This window comes from Clarias gariepinus, chromosome 27, assembly GCF_024256425.1.
Source record: "Clarias gariepinus isolate MV-2021 ecotype Netherlands chromosome 27, CGAR_prim_01v2, whole genome shotgun sequence".
Lineage (NCBI taxonomy): Eukaryota > Metazoa > Chordata > Actinopteri > Siluriformes > Clariidae > Clarias > Clarias gariepinus.
The window spans coordinates 12,557,422-12,582,164 of NC_071126.1; the positions used below are offsets into that span (position 1 = coordinate 12,557,422).

Here is a 24,743-nt window from a genome sequence, read left to right on the forward strand (position 1 = left end):
TACTTCACTAAAAACGGACTCGCAAACTGACTCATACTGGCCATTGACCTCAGTCTCACTCACCTGAGAGACAAAAACAGGAATAGCAGTCCTTAATTTTTCCTCTTCCTTTCTCTTTCTCACTTTGATTCTTCCCCTTTGCACAATGAATACAAAGGAGTGTTAGCAGGAGGGAAAATGGGAGCGACAAATTTAGCCTTTCAGCAGGTATCCTTTTAAAATAGAGAATGAAAAAATGAAAGAAAGTACAGGAGCAATATTTGCACACTAAACAAAAGTCAGTAGTGTGTCGAATGCATGTAATAAAAACCCTGCTTAAAAAAAAGAAGTGATTAGACACCAAATACAAGCATCAAGCAGCCAAAGCTTTTCTTGAAAAATTACATTCCTGACATTATCAGGACCCAGTCATAACACAAGCCCTGATTTTACTCCAGCATTTAAACAGATGGTCTCTACTTCATCACGGCTCATCCATTAGGTTCACAAAACTGAATCTGTTAAAAATCATCCAAAGCAGTAATACTGATACACTGCTGAAACAATCCACAGTCTATAAATCCAGAGAAAGACTCAAGCCACACTAAATTTATCTTGCTCATCACCACATACAAGCTGCTTGCTTACTCCCTCTTGTAAGGTGCCTGTCTAAGTACTCGCATGCAAATGTCATCATGATCCAGAAAAAATTAACATGTGTTCATAGACATTTTTAAATGGCAAGTGAGTTCATATTTAACTTAACTTTGAGTTCAAAAAGCCTTGATAAACGGAGCAAAAGTCCTGAAATAATTTTTTTAATCCAATTGCATGCTTACAAAATGATCACCACACTTAAAGCTAGCTTGAGTTGTCAATTTTTAAAACATAGGATTGCTGTGTGTCTGTGCCAGTGCAGAAAATGTTACGATGAATAAGAAAGGTTAACAAAAGTTCCAAGAGGCTAGCAAAGAACGGTTCTGCCTGCTGTAATAGATCTCATAGTGGTTCAAAGAAGATTCTTCTTTTATTCTTATGCATGTTCATTTATGCATGAACAAAAGAACAAAAACATGACTGACTGATTTATTAATTGTTTCATTTGTCCATGCGACCTTAGCTTTAGCCTGGGTGTGGGATATCAGCAGCCTAGCCTAGGAACACTGTGCTCGAGGTTGAAATGCATTTTGGATAGAACGCTAGTGAATCACAGGGTACCATGCATACTTACAAAAGCACATTTAGCATAGCCAACTATTAACATGGGAAAACCATCCAAAACTACACATCCAGCATCAGTATCAAATAAGGCAACAAACACTAAAGGAGTGAGACAACTTTTTTTAACGAATTTTGCAAGTTCTCTTACTTAGAAATCATGGAGGGGTCTACAATTTTCAGCATAGGTGCATTTCCACTGCGAGAGACAGAATCTAAAAAGAAAAATCCAGAAATCACATTGTATGATTTTTTAAACAATTTATTTGTGAATTACTGTGTCAAATAAGTATTTGATCACTAGCTTATCAGCCAGATTTCTGACCCTCAAAGACCAGTTATTTTGCTTTTAAATAGTCTATATGCTTCTTACGGAGCCACTCCTTGGTTTTTCTAGCAGTGTGCTTTGGGTCATTGTCATGTTGGAAGACCCAGCCACGAACCATCTTTAATGCTCTGACTGAGGGAAGGAGGTTTTTACCCAATATGTCACAATACATGGCCCCGTTCATCCTCTCCTTAATACAGTGCAGTCATCATGTTCCCTGTGCAGAAAAACACCCCCAGAGCATGATGCTTCCAGCCCCATGCTTCACTGTAGGTATGGTATTATTGGGATGATAATCATTATTCTTTTTCCTCCAAACACGGCGAATGGAGTTAAGACCAAAAAGTTCTACTTCGGTCTCATCTGACCACAGGACTTTCTCCCATGACTCCTCTGAATCATCCCGATGATCCCTGGCAAACTTCAGATGGGCCTGGACATGGGCTGACTTAAGCAGGGGAACCTTCTGTGTGATGCAAGATTTTAAAACATGGCGTCTTAGTGTATTACTGATAGTAGCCTTGGAAACGATGGTCCCAGCTCTCTTCACGGCAATGACCAGCTCCTCCCGTGTAGTTCTGGGCTGATTCTTCACCATTCTTAGCATCATTGATACCCCATGTATCTACTTAGACTTAGGCTGATTGTGGGGTGCACGGGTGTCTTTAGAAAGTTAACGACCTCAAACAGGTGCTACTAATTTAGAATCATGAGCAGAGTGTAGCTGGACTATTTAAAAGGAAAATAACAGATCTTTGAGGGTCAGAAATCTGACTGATAAGCAAGTGATCAAATACTTATTTGACACAGTAATTCACAAATTAATTGTTTAAAAATCATACAACATGATTTCTGATTTTTTCTTTTTAGATTCTGTCTCTCACAGTGGAAATGCACCTATGCTGAAAATTGTAGACCCCTTCATGATTTTTAAGTAGGAGAACTTGCAAAATCACAGGGTGATCAAATACTTATTGACCTCACTGTATATGTAAAATCCTGTTGCCCTCTAAATATTACTAACAAACCATATATATCAGGTTTAAACACACTGCTGAGTATGATTCTCTAATAATAAATCCAAACCAAATCAATGTTAAACATGTGTGTGTGTGTGTGTGTGTATGAAAGCCTGCTTACACTCACCTGGCTGAGGCAGCTTGCCTGACTGAGGGTGCTGACCGCGCGCATGTAGCTCTGGTTGCGAGAGCGATATTGGGGAGGATGGTAGGAGGCCGCTGGATCCAGAGACACACCGGGATGGGGACGCATATCTCTTGTTGTTTGCAAGTGGTAGCCTTGGCTAAATGAAGGGAACAAGCAGGCAACTGCAGGGTATGATACTATTTTTCACCAACCTGATGTCTTGTAAATTAGTGTAAAAAGTTCTGAAATTTCAAGAAATGTATCCATTCACTTAACTCAGCTTAAATCTGTCTATTTGTAAGATTTCATAATCTTGGCCATAAAAACTAATGCAGGGACACAGCATCCACCATTTTTAATCAATTAATAATAATTAACCATGCGAATTATCCATATTATGGAAATAAAAATTTGTGTAAGCTTCTAGAACCATATAACCTGTAAACATCATTGCTTAAAATAAAGCATTCTGGTTTCTAGTAAGAGCTCAAAAAACAAAAAAATCTGTAGTGAAATCAAATTAATAGTCAAATTAATGTTGCAATATCTTAACAATTTTGCATTTTAGAATAACAAACTGTTTTGGGTTTATGTCTTCTTATGTGAAATCTAAATTATTCAAGTTTCATCTGAATGACATTTAAGATCGTTGAAAGATTTGAATTCAAAAAAGTTATGGATACTACATAAAAGGGCATGAAATTGTATTCAGCAAATCTGTTTCTTGTTATCTTATAAAAAGATAAATGAGTATGCATATTTACAAAAACTTAAGCATGGATCAAGAGATAAGGAACATTAAGTATTCTGAAAAGAAATGGTGTTATATGATCCTATCTAATAATGTAGTTTTTTTTCCAGGTGAGACTTTTTAGCACTAATACCATGTTTTGGCGAATGCGTACTGTGTTTATATGACAATATACCTTGAAAAGAAAAAAGCTACCTAACCCTGCTAAATAAAAAAACGAAAGATTCTTAGGAATAAAACGCAGAATGTTCCACTAAGTTCAATCTGATCTCTAACAACATTTATAATAATTTTTGCTGCATTTGCTGACTTCGTGAAACTGCAATCGCTAACATCTTTCAACAACATGTACTTAACAACTCCTAAATTTAGACAAAAGTTAACAATAAATTGTTACAGATTTTCAGTAGCCATTCAAATCACAATATAACTGTTAGCTGACTTCTGTTTAACAGTGAGAGAAATGAATTATGCATGTTTGACCATTTCGGTGCTAATTAGACTATACTGCATCATCTTAGAAAGCTTGGACTGAATTATTTTTGGTACTGAGCAGTGATTCACTTGTAAAACTACTCAGGCTGTCAGACCCAGACTGTGTAGCACATTCTCTCCATCTGTAATAGCAGGCTACATTGTCTTTTCATGATGCATCAGAGAGATTTAAAACACTTTTAAAAGGCTAAATAGCTATCTATTAACTTTGTTTAGGTTATCATTTATATATTAACAATCGCACTATGGAAAAACACAATATAATTCAGGTTAAATGTAATATTTGGCATTTCTTACATAGTACTACAGCAATCAAAATCGTAAATACATTTCAATCAAGCTTCCTTGTTGAGATCGCAACTTTTTTTTCTTTTTTTTTTGTTAAATTCTTTTATTAATCTTTATTAAAACGCAGAGAAGCTTGATTGTTCTCAGCTTGCTTCGTGTCATTTCCGATCTACTGAATATTCAGATGAGTCATTGCTGACAAATTACAAGCTAGGCTTCAATACCCGGCAGACTGCAACCTTTCATAAAAATATCTCCACCCAACACATGCAGCAAGGTCAGAGATAATGATCCATTCCAGTCAGCAGCACCATTATGTAAACCTTCGACAGACTAAATTTCACACATTTTGAGGGATTTCACCATCTACAGGCATCGAAGCTAAACTGTTAATAGGCATAAATATTCATGGTATAAATATTCTGGTCTCTGAACACAAAAACCTTTATACTGTACTTGCGTTAAATGATCCCATCAAACTTTGTATATTTCATGCCTGAGTGATAATTTTGCTTACTAATTTGTCATGCATGCAAACACAGATGAATTACTGGTGGCTGCAATAAGCTTTATAATTGTTAATACACTAAAGCAAAAAAAAAAAGTCTGCCTGCTTGCTGTAAGAAACAAACCGTCCATTACTGCACCATTTTAATCCCAGTGCAGGTGTCTCTGAAACAAATGTAAACTCAAACATTTGAAATGCAACAAGAAACAACACATCAACACTTTTGAACATCCTGGCACAAATCTAATAACATATACGCATCTACTATATTATAGCCTACTTATGATATAATAATAAAAACCCATGGATTTAAATGTGCAGTATAAATTTCACAGACTACATTTCACCATCACATTTAGGATGCCTCACCTGCTAGGCTGCTATCAGAAACATCTCTCAGCGCAGATAGAAGTGATAGTAACCGCTACTCAAACATGGCACCTCAGGCTACTCTGTCACACCTCATGTCTACCCTTATCTTTCACGAAAAAAAACAACAACAAACAAGCATAAAAAAACAACCCGGTCAAACCATACCGTCCGTCTGACGCCACAGCGAGGCTATTCATTTTGGCATAAAGGCATGAATTAAATCATAAGACTCTGTCTGCTTCATCTGACCTTGTCAAAAAGTACTAAGAAACCTCTCTGTCAGTCCTACCTTTGGCTGTCTATATGAGGTCTGTGGATGGCAGATTTGAGAACGAGGGCATCTGGACGAACAGATTTTTGAGGCGACGCTTTGGGACTGGTGTCTGAGTCACCACTCTCATCATCCCCCATGGCTTTCACGTAACTGCTGCTGCGCATCCGCCGACACGGGATCTCCTCGTCCTTCTTGATTCCCGGGTAACCACTCCACTCATCACCAGGCACCTGGGTACAAAGAATACAAGGACTTTAGTAAAGCATGAATTAGTAAAATCAGTTTAGAGATGGGGTGAGGGGGCTGTCCTTGGTTAAACATTGAAGCATACAAGAATAGGTGTATATCATTTTGGGACATGTACATGTACAATCTGGAAACCATGGATGAGGCAAATAAAAATGTGCTATATAATGTTATAACATTTAAGCAAGCCCGAAATCAAACTTTTATACATTACTGTAACACGACCACTTGCGCAAAAGCAGACATTAGCCAGATTTATAGACAAGCAGAGCAGCATGGTTGCTAGGCAACCCTGCCATGTTGCCAATCAGAGGAGACGCGCTACACCTGTCCGGCAGGTAATTTAAACCCCCAGAAACCAGCACACTATGTGCGAACATTAGATAGCACCAGGTATTAGAGCATTGCTCTGGTATAGGGGAAAAATTAAAGAAAAGATAAAGAAAAGTGAAAATAAAAAGAGAGACCTAAAGAGATGGGAAAATAATCAAAAATGAGGTGGCACGCGCAGACATACAGTAGCCGCACCTCTTTTCATAAAAACACATACCACTGTCTGAACAGAAGAGAGTTAATTGGAACGGTGTATAAGCACCCTTACCTTGCGCTGCGTTGTGCTCATGCAAGCTAATCATCCTCAGCCAAAGTAAACACCCCACCTACCAACGCTCACCTCTAAGTCCTTCGTTGGGGCTCCCACACTTAACAACATACTTGGTGGTGCCATACAGTACATAACACATTACCAGTCAAAATTTTGGATGCGACTTGTATTTCCATAGTGTTTTCAGAATTTTATTTAATGCTACATTGTTAATTGGTGATTTCTGAGGCTAGTAACTCTAAATGTCCTTCTCCTTTGCAACAGAGATAAGTTTTGGACTTGCATTTCCTGAGATGGTCTTCAAGTTTGCTGGGTTTTGCACATCCACTTAACAATACAGTTATTATACACAATACATATATACACTGTTGTAGTTGTCATTGTTGTTTTTACCTAATGGCCTAATTCCATGTGTTATTTCATAGATTTTGAAAAAATACAGTATTGTTCTAGAATGTAGAAAATAAATCCAAACTGGGACCCAAACTTTTGACAGATACTGTATGTTGAAATTAATTTAAAAGTTTTGCAGTGTGACGCATCAAATTAACACCTGTTTGGACATAAGTGTGTGAAAATGTATCACCTAAATGCATTAGTGTGAATGTACAGTAGTGTATTAGTTAAAGCAAGGAGGACAATGATTAGAAACACAAAGCAATGTAAATCAGTCAACACAAAACAAAGCTAGAAATTGGTGTTGCAAAAAATAAAAGGTCAAGTCAAATGAAATGATAAATGTGCAGAGCTAAGTTATAGTAATCTAATACATTTTTACATTTATATAATTTGCTCTTTAATCAACAACAAAGCGAATTCATTATGACCTCTGGAGAGCTCAAGTCGTTATTGATTCTTAAGCCTCCGAAAATCCTTGTATTAAATGTAGATTGAAGTAATGACAAAATTAAAGGAAAATAGTGAAGATTAAACACAATTGAAGTATCTTTACATGTTAAAGTCCAGTGCAAAATAGAAATCTTTTAATCTAAAACATCTGTGTAAAACATTCCTCCAGTGTCCACAGGCTGGCATCTATCCGTTAACGGGATGGTATGAGGACTGTAGTAACAGTACGTATTCATTCTTCAGGAATTGGTATAACATCACCAAATTCTTAATAGTTCGCAATTGTAAGATTCGTTTTGAAACATTAAAATTACCATCATTAAAATTAACGGCTAAATGATTGGACAATTCATAAACAATTGAGCATGTGCTCCGAATAAAGGGGTCAGTGTGTATATCAAGACATACAGTACGGTGCAGACGTCTTGAGCCACCTCTTATTCCCTCATATTAACATAAATTAAATTTCTTTTAAAAAATCTAACTAATGGGAACATTTTTTTTTCTTGAAACACGCTTTAATGTGCCAAAACTGGCACGTAACAACCTCAGCAGCAACCTCATTCCCCCTCTCTTCTGTTCCATCGACTCAGCATTCAGCATCACGAGTTAACGAATCACCGGCCTGATCATCTAGCCTTGTTTGCACCTGTTACTCACTGCTTTATGCCTTAAGTTAGATGGTTTTTATGCTTAAATGATTCATAGGTCACTGTGTGGCTTAATAAACAAAAGACATTTTTCTGAAACTGATCAGGTACAGCGACTGGACTGAAAATAAAAGCCAAAAAAAGTTCTTTAGGAAGCACGGAGAACTATTTCTCAAGAATACATTAAAAAAATATATATATAATGAAGTCTGGCTCTTAGGAAGCAAAATATAAAGAAATGCCGAGTGGCTCAAGACTTTTGCACAGTACTGTGTGTGTAAAGCAAAGCAATTCAACATCTGCTGCATTGTAAGGCACGCCAGTGTGATACACATGAGCAAATGGTTTTGCTCGGCTTGTCAGCATAGACAAAAACGGGGAATACAATGTTTGGTTTCTGAAGATGGAACGAAACTGAAGGGACAAACAATGAGTTGTTGTGTTCTTGTTGTTTTACTGCCACTGTTAAATAATGAAGCAGAATGTCTCGTTTGTCTTTTTTTTTTTTACATTGCTCAGTCTGTCATTCTTTTGTATGAACATGTAGTTCTCAATGGTTAAACACCAAGTTACAATCAACTCTCCTACAGCAGACAGACAGACAGTTTGTTTATTTCTCCAGATGAACCTCATGAACACACTCAAGCTGTCATGTATCCTTCTGCTGCAGAATTTCACAAAACTACATACATTCACACTGGGATTTTGTTCTTACAGGATTGCACAACAGTTGCCTGGTGGGTTGAGTAAAAGATCCAATTCGTGTGTGTGTGTGTGTGCGCACATCTCATAGGTGTGTGTGCACAGAGAGTTTGTGTGCTTGTGTATGTGTGTGTGTGCGCGTCTCATAGGTGTGTGTGGGTGCATTTCATATGTAGTTGTTTGAGCAGTTAGTCGTATATATGTATGTGTGACTGTTTCATATATGTGTATGCAAGTGTTTCATGTGTGTGTGCACGAGTGAAGTTTGATTTAAGCCCTGCACGGCACCTCTTAATCAGCAGTTGTTGTTTTTTTAACTACTTGGATTAGCCTGCCTGAAACTAGCACCCAGACCACAATTAAAGAAACACAAATCACACTTTCTGTCACATACTGATGTTGATGTGTACATTAAGACTGTATTTGCATGATTATATGCGTCATGCTGCTGCTTATTTTATTTTAAATGAAATACTTTCTTGTTTAAAATGCTCTTTGCTCCAAAAATGTTTTATTAATTTATATAATTGTTGAATACAGAAACAAATGCAAATGCACATCAGTTTCAGTAGCAGATCGAGAACTCGAGGGAAGTTCATGTCGAGTGTTTCAAAGTTTTATGTAGATTAAAAAATTACAAAGGCAATGAGTAGGATACAGACTGATTTCTTGCCTGATTTGAGTTTAAAATACACAGCGTCTACGACTACACTAGCTAAAATGAATCCGAGAATAAATAGACCCCTGCCTGTCAAAACATTCACCAGAATGAGCTGCAAATGCATCAATCCATTCGTCCTTGCCAAATTTAACAGAGTCTAAAATGCAAATGTAAAAAACACATAACTCCACAAATGCACCTCATTAGCCACAAGCTAGACTGATATTACACTATAAATCACCTTAGAATTCACATACAAATTCACATACACATATAACTGCAAATACTCTTGTACAAACCAAGAGAAACACGCTTACACCATGTCTCCGATGGTGCACTTTCAGGATCACAGCTCTTGTTTGTGCAGGCCTGCTAGGACTTCGAGAAGGTAAGGTGTTCCATCTTTTATTTTACCCTTCAAATGTAAAATGCACTCTTGTATCTTTTTTCACCCTAAAACATTTTGGCTTATTCATGACGGCCAATCACAGCAGATGGTTATGGTAAAACCAATGACCCAATGTCCAAACTATAAAGCATTTAACATTTAAGTCCAGCATTACTCACTCACTTACTCATCGTCTAAACTGCTTTACCCTGTATACAGGGTCACAGGGGGCCTGGAACCTAACACAGGAAACTTACGGCCCAAGGCGAGGCCAATCCATCACAGGGCACACACACTTACACTCATTTACACATACAGGAAATTTGGGAACTCCAATTAGCCTGATCTACACATCTTTGGACTGTGGGAGGAAACTGGAGTACCCGGAGGAAACCCACCAACCACGGGGAGAACATGCAAACTCTATGCACAGGAGGTTCCAGCATTACTGCATAAAAATAATTCACAAATACTCCAAATATGTTTTCCCATAAAAGCAAAATCCAAATAAATTAATGATCTGTAAAAACTACAGTGAGGAAAGTAATAGCATTATGTGTTGTAATATTTACATGGTTGGAGACTCGATGTAAGACTCAGTACTGTATGTTGTGCAAAGCATTTAGTTCCACTCCTCATTGCAGAATATTTTAAACTCAATTATATTCTCACGTTTATGCTCTTGTGGTTTTTTCTTCTTTTGTCTCCTTGATTCAGAACGCTGCAGGTTTTCAGTACAGTTATGGAGACTGGGATTTAAAAATGATGACTTTTGCCATTTTTTTTAACCTTTCTTTCTTTATCTAAAAGTATATCTGACTCGTCATCTTGTTAAAGCTCTCTCTATGAAAAGTATTTCAATTCTAGAAGAAACAACCAGGTCTGGGGCAGAAATATCTTGGTAGCTGGCAGAGTTCATGACGCCATCAATCTTCACAAGAGCCTTTAAACCGCCACCCACAAAATATCAATGATCCACTTCTATATTTTACACAACGTATCAGGTGCTCTTGCTTGTATGCCCCCATTTTGCAACCATGCAAGCAGGCATATACAGTATACCCATACTAATATATACACAGTGTAATTGTAGTTACAATGATGGCTGATAAAATTGATGCACTGTACTGTAGATGCTCTTGGGAAGGGCTAATTTCCTTAAAAATATATATAAATAATAATAATAATAATAATAATAATAGGTTCTTGTAGTGTTTTTACTTTTGGTTCCACTAGAGGCTTCACAAGAAGTTTCAGCTGCTCATGAGAACCTACAGGTTTTATTCGGAATAGTTGACCTGCTGGCTATTAACATTCGACTAATTTGGAAGACAATTTCTTAACACACAGCTAGAACGCAAATGATTTACATGTAAAACACTACTGCTTTAAATAATTTCATTCTATTTAAATCATTATGTTTTCTTCTGTCTGTCTGTCCATCTGAGATTCTTGCTATCACTACTGTATATCTCCAGAATAAGGGGTGAATATTTGTGCTTCGTGGTGTTTCCTTTGGGTGCTCTAGTTTCTTCCCACAGTCCAAAAACATGCAAATTAGGCTAATCTGTTTCCAAATTGCCCGTTGTGTGTGAGTGAGTGTGTGGGTGTGTGCATGCTTGTGCCACTCGATGCAGTCCAGTGTACCCGACTTTGTGCCCCGTGTCCCCTTGGATAGGCTCCAGGCCTCCTGTGACACTGTACAGGATAAGCGATATGAGTGAGAATGTGAGAATGATAAATATTGCACATTCTTTTCATTATTATTCAATTAGGTATATGTGTGACACCTGTCCCTGTCTCACACCCAGTGTTCTCAGCTCAAACTGTGAATCCACCACAACCCTGCCCAAGATAAAGGGGTTGCTAGCTATAAATGCATGACTGACAAGCGATGTAAAAATCTCTTTATATGCAGAATTATGCAATTATTAAAGCTAAAGCCATCCATGCTCTATTTAACCAGGTTCTCTGTTTAACCATGTTGCTGCAGTTTTTGTAAACACAAATGAATGCACAGTTTTTTTCCTATTAAATAATAATATAACATAAATATGAATGTGTATTTTGGGGCTGTATATTAAGGGCCATCTTCAAGCTCTATTGTGCATTTCTTGAAGTAGGTCATGGTGGATTTTTTAGGAACATTTTGGATTATTGTCTTTTGTGGCTGTGCCTCCTTTTATAGCTTCAGTTTCATGACTATCTGTGTCACATTAACTTCAAGAAATCGAGAATTTTAATTAAAATCATTCCTTTTATCAATATGTGGAATATTTCCTGTTTTACTGGCTGCCAGACAAGCCTAAATTATACTATAGATTCACCTCCTTCTTTAACAGTTGTCAAGGTGACCTTTTCATTAAATGCTGTTTCCTTATCCCTAAATATACATTTAATGTTTGTGATTAGAAATTTTTTGGGATCATTAATTATGCAATCCTAAGCACTTGTTTACAAAATGCCTCTGGCTTATGGTGAGGTGTTATTTGGTATATATCACAGTGATGAGGTCACAGGTAAGGTTGTCTTGGGCGCATTCAAATCATATTTTGTAAGGCAACACTGCAAAATAGACAGGTGCTTCATAACCCCTGTTTTTCCTTCCAAACATGCAAAATAAATTCATTGTAAAACAAAGGTATTAAAATAAACAAAACAACAAACAAACAAAACATTGGACACACCTCACATCCCCGTCAGTAAATAAGGCAGTAGAACCGTCTTTGGAACCATCCAAATGTTTTACTGCAGGGCTCATTAAAGTACTTACAAAGTCTTCTGTAAATGTCAATCAGTTTTATCACAAGTCCTGTTTTGACTTGAACGCCCTCTGTAGCCATTTAGGGGGATGCAGAACCATGCTAAAACAGAACTGAATCACAGAACTGAATCACATGAACACAAACCAAGAGCTTCAGCCAACACCAACGAGAGCACTAACGAGAGGGAGGAAGGTCAACCCCTGTGAACCCACCTGCAGCACATGGACCAGCACCAAATTGGCCGGCTCGATACCCCTGAAAAGGCCTATTCCCCTGGGCTTCTACACATTCTCTGGAAGTGGAGGCTCTGCAGGAAACAAAATCCATTTGCGAGATCACATCTGAATGACCAGACTGGTCTGGGCTGGCCTGACAGCTCATCTGAGCACTTTCCACTGCACAACTATGGTAAGAAGAACAAGCATTTCAGAAGGAACAACATCCAAACCTTAAAATTGATGGGTCACAATACCTGTGTCAGCTAATTGACCCTACAGGTCCTTATTGGGGGGTTCTTTTGCGTTTCTACGGCCACCTGTAACTGAAAATGTCTGTAGCCATTCAGATCTTGCCTTGACTTCCACTGTGCACCTTAATCACTTTTAATGGGATGGAATTGAGTTGGAAATGCTTTGATGCCTTTTTATTGCCTTTTATACTTTGTAGGCTATCAATTAGCTTCATTTTCAGCTCCCTAAACAGCTGCTTAGAGAATTTCATGGTTGTTGTAAGTAAGAGTTAGAGAATTTATTATGCTATGTAACTGTTTGCTTAATGACCAGTCCTGTCTAACGAAAACTACCAGTCAATTTCAAGCTGGAGGAGTGTCCAAACCAGTGGCAGCTGGTGCAAAATGTTTTTTTTTTGGGGGGGGGGGGGGCAGAAACAAAATAAAAATTTAACTTTTAATAATCACCTGTACTATAAATAGCCATAAGAAGTGCTGGAAAAGTGATCACTTGACTGCTGCTTAATTAGAAGATCAGGTCGATCTGGTCCAAGCTCTTTAACTTTTTTTTCTTTCTTCATCTGATCGCCTTGCAAAGGGGTATTTTAGCAAAGAAATTACTGGATTCTCTCTCATATTTAGCTGGCCTCCACGTCAATCACTATTCAATACATTAACTAACTATCTGCTGACCGTTAATAAACGGTCCCTAGAGGTGCAAGGTGACAGTACTAACCACTAAGCCATTGTGCTGCCCTATATGCATTTATTATTAGTTAATTTCCCATTCAAAATATTTGCAATATTTTTGTTGTTTGTTCCTAACACACTTTTTAAAAAATAGGAGCCAGTGTATTCATGTGTGTGTGTGTGTGTAATATGTTCATTTTTCAGAGAAGAACAACTCTTCCCCATAAGGGGGCTCTTCTAAGATAAGTGGTTTCATAGTCCAGTATGCTGTGTGTTGTTAAAAATGGGACTAAATGTTCTGGCAAAGATGAAATTCTCCTACTTAGGAGTGGCAATGAAGCCAAGTACATTCTGCTCTACATGCCAGTGCTGTTATCAACACGCCTATCTGGTGTCTATTTATGACTAAGAGGATAGACCACGCAACTACTAAACACAATGCACAATGTAGTGAAATTACAGCAAATTTACTTAGGTGATTAGTACAGTCTGTTTCCTTTATACAGTACTATAGACAGAAACATGTCTCTGCTTAGAGGAAAGTGGTGGCTTATTTGGAAGTCACTGTTTTAAATAGATGTAAATTAACAGAGCTATATTTAGCTGGTTAATTACTACCTTGTGTTATGTCCGAAACAAAGGTCACTCAACTAACTTGGCACTGCAGCAAGAACTTAAATATATTCCTTGTGTTCCAACCCCCTCAAATGATAGCCTCCACAAAGTAAAAGTTCCCCAGTGGCAAATACAACTGGAAACTTTAGCTTTTTTTTTTATTATTATTTACAGTTTATTTTAAAGGAATGCAGGATAAGTTGTGTGTAGGATGTGTCTGTAGCAGCTGCACATGAATCATACATATGCAAAAGCTGACAAGCTGCTCAACACGTGAAGCAAAGAAAGTACCCTCCAGCACTCTTAATTAGACTTAAGACAAACGATTATGGAGTAAATACATGTTGTAGGAATCAACACTCTTTGGGGAATTTTTGATTAGTCTCAGTGCACCGCAGAGGCAATGCTAGGAATCACTCTGTTTGACCTGTACATGTCTAAGAGAGAAGGTTTTTAAATTAAGCAATTTATTTATTAATGATATTTATATAAAAAATCAAAAAAACAGTTAATCTGCAAACATTTAAGAGCCACAGCAAATGGAGCGACGGTGGTGTAGTGGTTAGCACTGTCGCCATAAGCATGCAAGGTCCGGGTTCGAATCCTGTCCCTGTGTGCATTGAGTTTGCCTGTTTTCCCCATGCTTGTTAGGTTTCCTCCCAAAGACCTGCAGATTAGGCTAATTGGCGTTTCCAAATTGTCTGTTGTGTGTAATTGTGAGTGTGCCCTGTGATAGATTGGCACAATGTCCAGGGGGTAGCCTGCCTCGTACCTTAAAGGGGTCATACAGGCCTACATGCACTTTTTTAAGCTGTTTGGACTGAACTGTGTGTTAGGAGAGTGCGTACACAACCACTCTACGATGATAAAGAGCCGCCCAGTGGTTTTCTTTTCATTTATTACAATAACATGCCCCTTCTGAAAGCAGGCCAATCGCAAATGCCTGTCGATGTGACGCCACACCACAAGTGGGCGTTCCTACACTAGTTGATTGACACTGGTGTTTTAGCAAAGACCCGCCCCGAGTGAGAAGAAGCTGTCGGCCAATGTTTTTCGCCGCTGGAGCAAAATGGCGCCTAAGCGAGTGTTGTGTACAGTTGTTGGGTGTAATAGCGAACACAGCAGTTGTCATTCACTACCTAGGGTTAGTGACCTAGGGTACCTACCTAGGGTTAGGTATCTGAGCCACTGAGGACGCAGTGGCTGAATTTAGTTTTTAAAGCTAACGTCCCCGCTGATCTACCTAAATGCGTTCATGTTTGCGATAATCATTTTTCACCAGACTGCTTTATAAACGCGGGTCAATATAAAGCTGGTTTTACTAGGAAGCTGCTCCTAAAAAATGGATCTGTACTAACGCTTCGTGTTCCTGCTTCATCTTCACCAGGCTCGGTGAGTGTAATTTATTTTACTATGACTCTTTGCAGATCGCCTTTTCTAATAATCACGATGAATGCGGAGTGTAAGTTAACTTATACTCTCATAGAACATGGTTATGGCTTCTTCTCTATGTACATCCGTCTCTATATAATCCCTAATCGGCCGTTTATAATAAACAATGCACTGAGGTGATTGTCTAGTTGCAAACTGTGTACGTAGTCGGAAAACTATATTATGCTTACCTTTGTTACGTTAGATGGTTTATAACGATGTCTGTCGAAGATTAAGAAGTCATGTAAACACATCAGTAAACACATCGCGTCCGTATCTCTCTCAGTAAGTTTCTCCGCTTTATGTTATTGTTGCTCGCGGCAGCGCAACAGCCCGTTAATTCATTCCCATGAAGTGATGAGAAAGACAAATCGAGTCGATGCATGTCCATTCTTTTAATTTCTGCGTTGTCAGGCGATATTACAAACTTCCGCGTAGGTTCCATACTTAAATCAAACCAAAAACGACTTAAGAAAACAGGCTCAGGCTCTATATTACAGCGTTTTCCAGTTTGGACTGCATTACCCACAAAGCACTGCGTTGTGGGCAATGCTTTGTGGGTAATGCAGTCCAAAGCATTGCCCGCACTGGACTACACTCCCGTAGCTATACCCCACGTGTGTTGTAAAGACACGCCCCACAGAACTGGGGGGGGGGGGGCTTTGTGGGGGGAAGGCGGCGGGCTCAGCAGAGGTCATGAATATTTAAATTAGCATGTACTGAAACAGGTTGCTGAGAACAGTTTTTACCAGGTAAAAGTAGTGTTTTTTTTACACAATCCTTTTAAATTTTTTATTAACGTATAATACAAACTTTTCATTAGGACCCTAAAGATCATATTAACATTTAATGAAAAATGGGATGTGTAGGACCTTTAAGTCTCCTGGGATAGGCGAAATAAAGACTGAAATATTGCATTTTAAAAAGTATCCATCCTACCTTTATCATGGTCCTTAAGATGCTTCTACAACCTAAATGGAGTCCAATGGTGCCCCAGTGACTTAATTAGACACACTTAAGAAATGCACACACCTGTGTATATAAGGTCTCACTGTAAATGCTGTCAAAGTAAAAACAAAGCCATGAGGTCGGGAGAATTACATGCAAGATAGCATTGTGTCAAGACACAGAACTGGGGGAAGATATACTGTAAGAAAACTTCCTTAACATCAAAAGTGCCCAAGAACATTGTAGCCTCCATCATTCTCAAATGGAAGAGACAACCAACAGTCCTCCCAGATCTGCCTGCCCAGACAAACGAGTAATCGGCATGAAGGTTCTTCATCAGAGATATAACCAAGAACCCTGAGTTCAGATGTGGAGATGGGAGAGACCTAAAAAAAGGACAGTCATCACTGCAGCACTCCACCAATCAGACCTCTATGGTAGAGTGGCCAGACAGAAGCCATTTGTCACTAAAATGCACATGACAGAGCATTGGAAGTTGGCCAAAAGAACCTGAATGACTCTCAAAGCATGAGAAACTAAATCCTCGGGTCTGATGACACAAAGATTGAACTATTTGGAATCAGGAAATCAGGCACCATGTATCATCTTATGTTATACAACTGGAAACTTAGTCAGAATAGAGAGAAAAATGGAATAAAAAATAAATACCTGTCCTGAGTGAAAATGTTTTCCAGAGTGCTCAGGATCTCAGGCTGGTGTGGCAATTTACATTCCAACAAGACAACGAGTCAAAGCATACCACCAACAAAAACATAGGAGTGGCTTCAGACTTTCAACTCTGTAAAGTATAGGAGTGGCCCTGCCAGAGTCGGCACCCGAACCCAGCAGAGCATTTCTGAAAATAACTGTGTACTGATGCTGCCCCTCCAACCTGGATGAGTTTGAGCAATCCTGCCAAGAAGAATAGGAGAAACCTCCAAAAGAAAACCATGCCAAGCTTGTGGTGTCATTCACAAGTAGACTTGAGGCTGTCATTTCTGCCAAAGATTCTTTGACCAGGTACTAAGCGATGTGTCGGAATACTGATCTAAATTGGAGATTTTAATCACTTGAAACAACGGTTGTTACTTTGTCATTGCAGAATATTATGTGCAGAATGCTGAGGGAGGAAAAGGATTTGAAAACTTTTTAAGATAAGTGTGGCACAAAACAAAATGTGGAAGACTTGAAAGGGCCTAAAAACTTCTCATCAGCACTGCATGTGACATACAGTGGACAAGGCCAAAGAGTGATAGATCATAGGATGTATTTCAGTCCTAAGGCTCAGAACGTGTTTAGCTTACAGAACACTGGTGTAACACCTTTTGGGAATCAATTCTATTCAATTTATTTATTTATTATACATTTATGTCAAATTTGTTGAGTGTACGGCAGATTCCCACTGTCTCCTGTCAGTTGCAGGCTTATATCACATGACAACTAAAGCATTTTCTGTCCAGTGTGCATGGGACATGTACATTACTTTTTGGTACTGTGGTTCAAACTTCATTCTGGACTTCATGCTTAATAAAACCTTTATACATTCAGTCTATTTGGATGCATTACATTGTTACAATATGCCATGGAACTGGAAAATTGGTAATAATTTATTTTGATATACCAGTTTCCTTTAAAATATAAAGCTTAGAATCAACAGATTCCATTAATATTTCTATATTATTTCTTTATTAGCATGTTCTTAAATGTCTGCCAAAATGCTGCCACATAACAGCATAACAGTGACAATAACTTAATAAAAAAACAAACAAAAAACCTGACTTTTCCAAACCCTGATCAGCATTGAAAAGAGTTTTAGGGATTTATTACCACATCTATTAATGTTTTCTCCTCTGTATTATCTTCATGTTAAAGCTGCAATGTATGGAATGTGAGTGTTTAAGCCTGGTAGAATAAAAGCTTTCTAAAGCCCCAATATGGGTGATATGTTGTAAAAAAAATTAAAAAAAATAAAAAACCCTAAATATACAGTGTAAAATGGAGCACGGAAGACTAGTAGAAACTCTAAAAAGCCCTATCCTTAAATCACTGCAACTCAAGAAGATAATTAGGCAGCACGGGCAGCGATGACAGTAATCTCCAGTTCTATGCATTTTGCTGCTCCCACAAGAATATTGTAACGATAGGCAGCGTTTGTATAGAATCCATATTTTTCAAGTTTAAACAGAGTAAGTTACAGATTTTCCCCTTTCACCAGCTGGTGCAGTGATTAAAACAGGCAGATGTAGGTTTTATTTATCAACTGGCTCTTTTCTAAAGACTAGTCTTTGACAAAAGCATGTCTAATTATTTTAAATGGTAATTTTTCTTCTAATAAGTGATATTCCACTAAGTACTAATTGCTTGCTAAAAGTTTTTCTAATCAGCAAATTCTTCAAAATAACACTTTAATGGCTTTGGGCTGTTGAAAAAACATATGAACTCAAAAGTCGACTCTCTGCCTTGTGTCTGAATCTTCTGCAATTTTTGGCTCAGAGATTTCTACATCCTCTGGAATACGATTGGCCCTATAGCTACATACCAATAGTTAGTTTAAATGCTCATTTAAGCCTGCAAAGGTAGCTATGTTTTCTTTTTAACAGAATGATTGAAAAAGTCATGTTGCATGACTCACGCTTATGCACCCTGTGTCTTAATCCCCTGGGAGTTAAAATTGGACAGTAACTTGTCACAGTTGGGATTAAAGTGGTTTTAGATAAAGTTGTACAGTCCATAGTAACCAACTGCACTCCTTCACCAGTCTAGGTAAACCCTTCTTTTAATACAAATTTCAAGGCCTTATTAACTGAACTTGGGAATATAAATCTTTGCCGACATACAGTAAGTGGATGCCGCACAAAGCGAAGAGGCGTATTGGCAAGTGAATTTATTTGAACTTTTTTGCAGGTTTTCTTTGAACCTTTATCCAACACTTACTTATTCTCACTCTTTTTTTTTAATACCAATTATCCTATACATGGTCATGGGAGGCAACCTATGTCTGGGGATTTTTGTGCACTAGGCAGGGTAAACCGTGGATAAGGTGCACACAAAGAGAGAGAGAGAGAGAGAGAGAGAGAGAGAGAGAGAGACACACACACACTAGTGAACTATGGGCAATCTAGAAATACCAATTAGCCTAATCTGCATATCTTTAGACTGTGGAAGGAAATCAGAGCACCTGGATGAAACCCACCAAGCACGGGGAAGCATAAAAAACACCATGCACACACTGACACTAAGGAGGAGCTTGAATTCTTGACCTTGGTGGTGCAAGGTACTAACCATGCCACTTTTAATCAACACATATGGGCTAAAAAACTATTTTCTGAAACAGTACTTTTGCTCATGCAGTTATTTAAAAAGAAATATTTTTTCCTAATACAAAGTGTACGAACTGAAAACCGTTTGCTTCCCGGCAATAAAATAGCACTGATGAGAACTATAGCATTTTTACATAAAGCACATTGTAGCAGGCCACTTTCAATTAACACATATGGGCTAAATAACTATTTGCTTTAAATTAGAGAAAAATTAAGTTCCCTACAGTTTTTATTAGCACAATATAAAACTGCATTAGCTTAGAATCCCTGAAGGCTAAAAAGAATTTAAATGATGAAACTAGACTTAATTACAACTATTGATCAAGGGACATGGTTTTATTGTGCAACTGGAACATAATCCATGCTAACAATGCATTTCTGACAACCGAAAAAAAAATAAATAAATTCAAGTTGGTAAATATGAAAATGCGGTTTTATAATTGCAGCGTTGATTAAGAGAAGATTCAGTCAAAAGTAACACATAGGTTTTCAAAAGTATAACATATAATTGTTGCATGATCCCCACAATTCCAAATGCATGGCAGTCCTCTTTATATTTGTATTTTCATTGTATGTGTAACTGCTACTATGGTTACCTTGTACAGTATTTTGTGAACATTGGGGACCACAGAGGTAAAAAAAAAAAAAAAAAAAAAAAAATTTCTAACACAGTACAGTAAATCATTATTAGTTTAGTTTACATGAGTAATATATAGCCTATTTTAAACCCGATCAAGTACAGCTGATAAAATATTTTTTCACAGCAAACTATTTGATGTTCAAAAGCAATTAGGATTTTTTTTCTGTTTGGAAGCGAGGCAGTTCCAGTCTGAGATCAGAATTTCTAAGCTGACAGCCTGTTAAATATTAAAGATTTAGGGAAACAAACGCTTCATTTTTTAGGATAAAATATAATTTTTACTTATTACCAGTACACAGCCACTAGTACCCTAGTGTACACTAGTACACTAGTACACACCTAAAAAATAAGATTTAATTCAACCTGATTTAACGTTGATTACTGCACACAATGTGGTAGTTCATGTGTCAATGTGGTAGTTCATGAAAGCATTCCTCATGCTCCCAGAACCACTTTTTCACAAACTGAGTGCTGAAATATACCTGTACTGTCAAGGAAGAAAAACTGCATTGCTCCAAAGTCCGATCTTTATGCTCCATAGCAAATTTGTAAGGTTTTGTTATATTATGTGAACTTTCGAATGCTTCTGTGCCCATGAAAAAAAACCCTTATTGTTTTTTTCTGGTTCCCCATATGGTAACACTTCCTACAGTATAGCCCATGTTCAGACGAATATACATACAAACAGCTTGTGTCTGCGATAAACGCCTCTCTATAACTTACATTTTAATGACATGGTTCTTTTGATGTACAGAAAGCACATGAAACAGGGTACCTCTTATGCTAAATATTATGCTCATAGCAAACAAAGATCTTCAGATTCATCATGTTTACATGTATGTTTGTCCCTCTTCTGGTTCAGGACCCGATAAGCGTATCAGGGTAGATACACCAAGCAATAATTATTTTTCTTTTTAATCACCTTAGAACAAGAACTGTCAAATGATTAAAAGTTTTTAATCTAATTAATCACAGTCACAGTCTGAGCCACCACTTCCACAGCTTACATTTATTGTACAGGTTGTCCTCGGAATACGATCGAGTTCTGTTCCGGGAGCACGTTCATAAGTCCGATTTGTTCCTAAGTCCAACAAATTGATTCTTATACGCTTTTGACATGAATATACAATGTAAAGCAGACCAATCCACTTGACTAAACACTGTCCCCTTTCCCCAAACTGCCATCACATGGCCAAAAAACTATAACTGCGTCTAAGGAAATAAATCACAGTAAAATGTTGTTTCTGTGCCTTAAAATCGCAAGGAGAATCCCTGAAAGTAGAATCATGATCTGTTCGTATCTGCGGAAATTAGTAACTCAAATGTTCGTAAGTTGGGGACTACCAGTATTCTTGTTATAATAGTTTCCCTTTAAGCTAAACTTTCATCTAGAAGCTTTTTTATAATGAAACTTGTCATTCAGCACACCTGGTGATGTTTCCTTAGTCATCCTATTATCCGCGCTAAATGAGCCATTATGACGTACAGCAAGTAATCGCACTGCAATATTGGGAAGCCATTAGGGTCCCACTTGATCGCATGATTGTAATGCGTAACAATTTCTAGATTAATCACATGCGTTAACATGTTAATATTGACAGCCCTACAGTAATTGTTTGCTTTCAAGCACTAATGACGGCTATAGCATATGTGCATAAGGCACAATGGGGTTTATTTTTATGTTGTCCAGGGAAAAAATATTGGAAGAAATTACATCAGACACCATGTGAACATGCACAGCATGCAATTTTGTACCGTTTTATTGTGTGTGGCACTAGTTCCTGACCCCCATCCTGGAGTAAACCATCTGATTCTAACACACACACACACACACACACACACACCTACACACAATTTCGGAGTGGCTGTTAGTTAGCTAATTGACTGAATCTGGGGTGCGAGAGCAGAGACAGCAAGGGGCAAGTGGTTTGATCACATGATGTCTAAAAAACTGGAAAGCCAAAACATAAAAACTGCATTTTAAAATTGGCTGTGATTGTGTTCTCTACTTCTGAGTGGTGTGAGAATATATTTTTGGATGTATACAGAAGATCTGACAGCTATAAATCCTGCCATATCACTCAGGTTTGGTGGAACTGATTTCACAAAAAGAAAATGCCATCTGATGCATGTCCCACTCTATAGATTTATATCACCTGCCACAGCAACTAGCGCTCAATGATCAGCCTCGCCAGGATGCACCTACACTCAACATTTTATTGTTTTAAATGCCTGGCATTTTTACAAATTTAGGCTGTGCTTTTGTAATAAAGTTAAGGCTTTTGTATTTAGTTTCCCTGTTGTTAATAAGCATGGTCCTATGCTTCCTCGGAGCAGGAGGGCTTTAATGTAAGTGCTTCAGGGGAACATGAGGCTGTTCTTTTTGCAATTGAAGAAGTTAGCCAGATGTTTAATTTCCCTTTCCAGACAATTAACTTCCTTGTTTTCCAACATGTACAACCTGCCTTTAAAGAAACATGGCGGCATTTCCCACTTATCCAAAAGCAATGGTGTAAAAAAAAAAAAAAAATCTCAAGACAGTATTCCTATACACTAGTTGACCTTCACTTATCACTGTGTATTTACATATTTTAATAATAATGTGTACATGCCATATGGTATTAAATATTTATAACGATGGCATAAAATGATAACAAGGAGACATGTAAGTTTGCAGACTTAATTTAAATGAATATTTTTGCAGCAATGTTTATTATTCCTATACAGTATATTATTTGGCCTTTATTGGTAAAAATCTGTTTTGGTATTTACTGTAGTAAAAAATCGTCTGGACAATTGAGCCCTTTTCACATTCAAAATTATTTCCTATATTGTTTTACTACTACCCTCCACGACCACCATTGCTACGACTATTTCTAATGGCACTAATACTACTGCTGAGGTCTAATTAGAGTTTTGCTGATTGGTTATATTCAAGCTTTTGGTAATAATTGAGCTATTTAGAGTGGGGTTTTTTGTTATTACTGTGTATCTCTCCCTCACTCATCGTCTATACCGCTTTATTCTGTATACAGGGTAGCAGGTAGCCTGGAGCCTATCCCAGGAGACTTAGGGCACAAGGCATGGTAAACCCTGGACAGTGTGCCAATCTTTTACAGGGCACTCACACACTCAATCATAATTTGGAATGCCAATTAGCCTAATCTGTATGTCTTTGGACTGTGGGGGGAAAGACATACTGACATAAAGACATACAGACGGAGTACCTGAAAAAAGCAACAAGCATGAAAGAACATGCAAACTCCATGCACACAGACCCTGAGGCAGGAATCAAACAAGCAAGGCAACAGTGCTAACCACTAAGCCACTGTGCCGCTCTATTACTTTGTATATACATCATACAAATACTGTAGATGATAACTAACTTGTTGCACATATTGTGGAGCATTTGTGTTCACTTCCAGGCCCGTTCCCCCACAACTAGCCAGTGGGTTTGCAGAACCCTTGGTCGCAGATAGAAATGTGAAAGTTGCATCAGGTAGGGGTCCGGCATAAAACCAATGCCAAAAATTCAGTGTGCAAATCTGATGATCAGCTATGCTCCCTAATCAGAGCAGCCAAAGCGACTCAAAATACTATCAACCATCACAAAATATTCATAGCATTGAGTATTAGTAATACTGTACAGCATTAATAGCTCATCTCCTATACAAATGTAAAAACTTGCACTGTACATATAAAAATAAATAGCTCTATTTATTTATTTAAAAATGAAAAGGGATAACTATATTTAATGCATAAATTTAAACCTCAACTTTAATCAATGAATAACCTTAAAACAGCCTTATGTATATTTAGTGAGATTTTGTGCTTGAAATAAATTTTCAATGTCAGTGACCATTTTGATACTACATTACCTGGAGAGTTATCATTACATGCATGTTCTACATGAACTTAGTTACTGAGCCTATGGTGGGTTTTAAGATTCAGGTCATTCCAATCACACTCGGTAGCCCGCGAGTAGAACAGCTTGTCAGAGAGATGATTCTTTTTGCATAGGCAGTGTTGTTTAGCTGGGACTTTAAGCAATGTCAGATGGTCTAAGACCTTTTAAAGCTCCTTAAAATTCCCTTGCAGTGCCACAGGCTGATCGCCTCCATGCCATGCCGCATTGATGCAGTAATTCGTGCTAAAGGAGCCTGAATAAGTATTGAGTGCATAAATGAACATAACCTTCAGATGTTGCAGACATTTCTGTATTGGAAATCCTTTTTGTTTATTGATATTACAAAATATTTTAAGATTTCATGCACTATAACAGATAGGAATCAAAATTAAAACTAGCTTGATATATTTCTCTTGACATGAAATGAATCTAGGATATATGAGTTTCACTTTTTGAACGAATTTTTTTTTTTACTGTTGTTGTTGGTGGTATTATTGGTATTGGTGTTTTTTATTTATTT

General features: G+C 37.7%; 1 protein-coding gene across 1 annotated transcript in view; it reads right to left on the reverse strand.

The window, feature by feature from the left end:
• The window catches only part of LOC128515041 (disks large-associated protein 2-like), a 74,354-nt gene that overhangs the window by 44,071 nt on the left and 5,540 nt on the right, over positions 1 to 24,743 (reverse strand). Inside the window, exons 2-4 of the mRNA XM_053489036.1 lie at positions 5,375 to 5,589; positions 2,672 to 2,828; positions 64 to 136 (exon numbers count right to left, since the gene is read on the reverse strand). Coding sequence (XP_053345011.1) covers positions 64 to 136; positions 2,672 to 2,828; positions 5,375 to 5,589 — 445 coding nt within the window. The remainder of the gene's footprint in view (positions 1 to 63; positions 137 to 2,671; positions 2,829 to 5,374; positions 5,590 to 24,743) is intronic.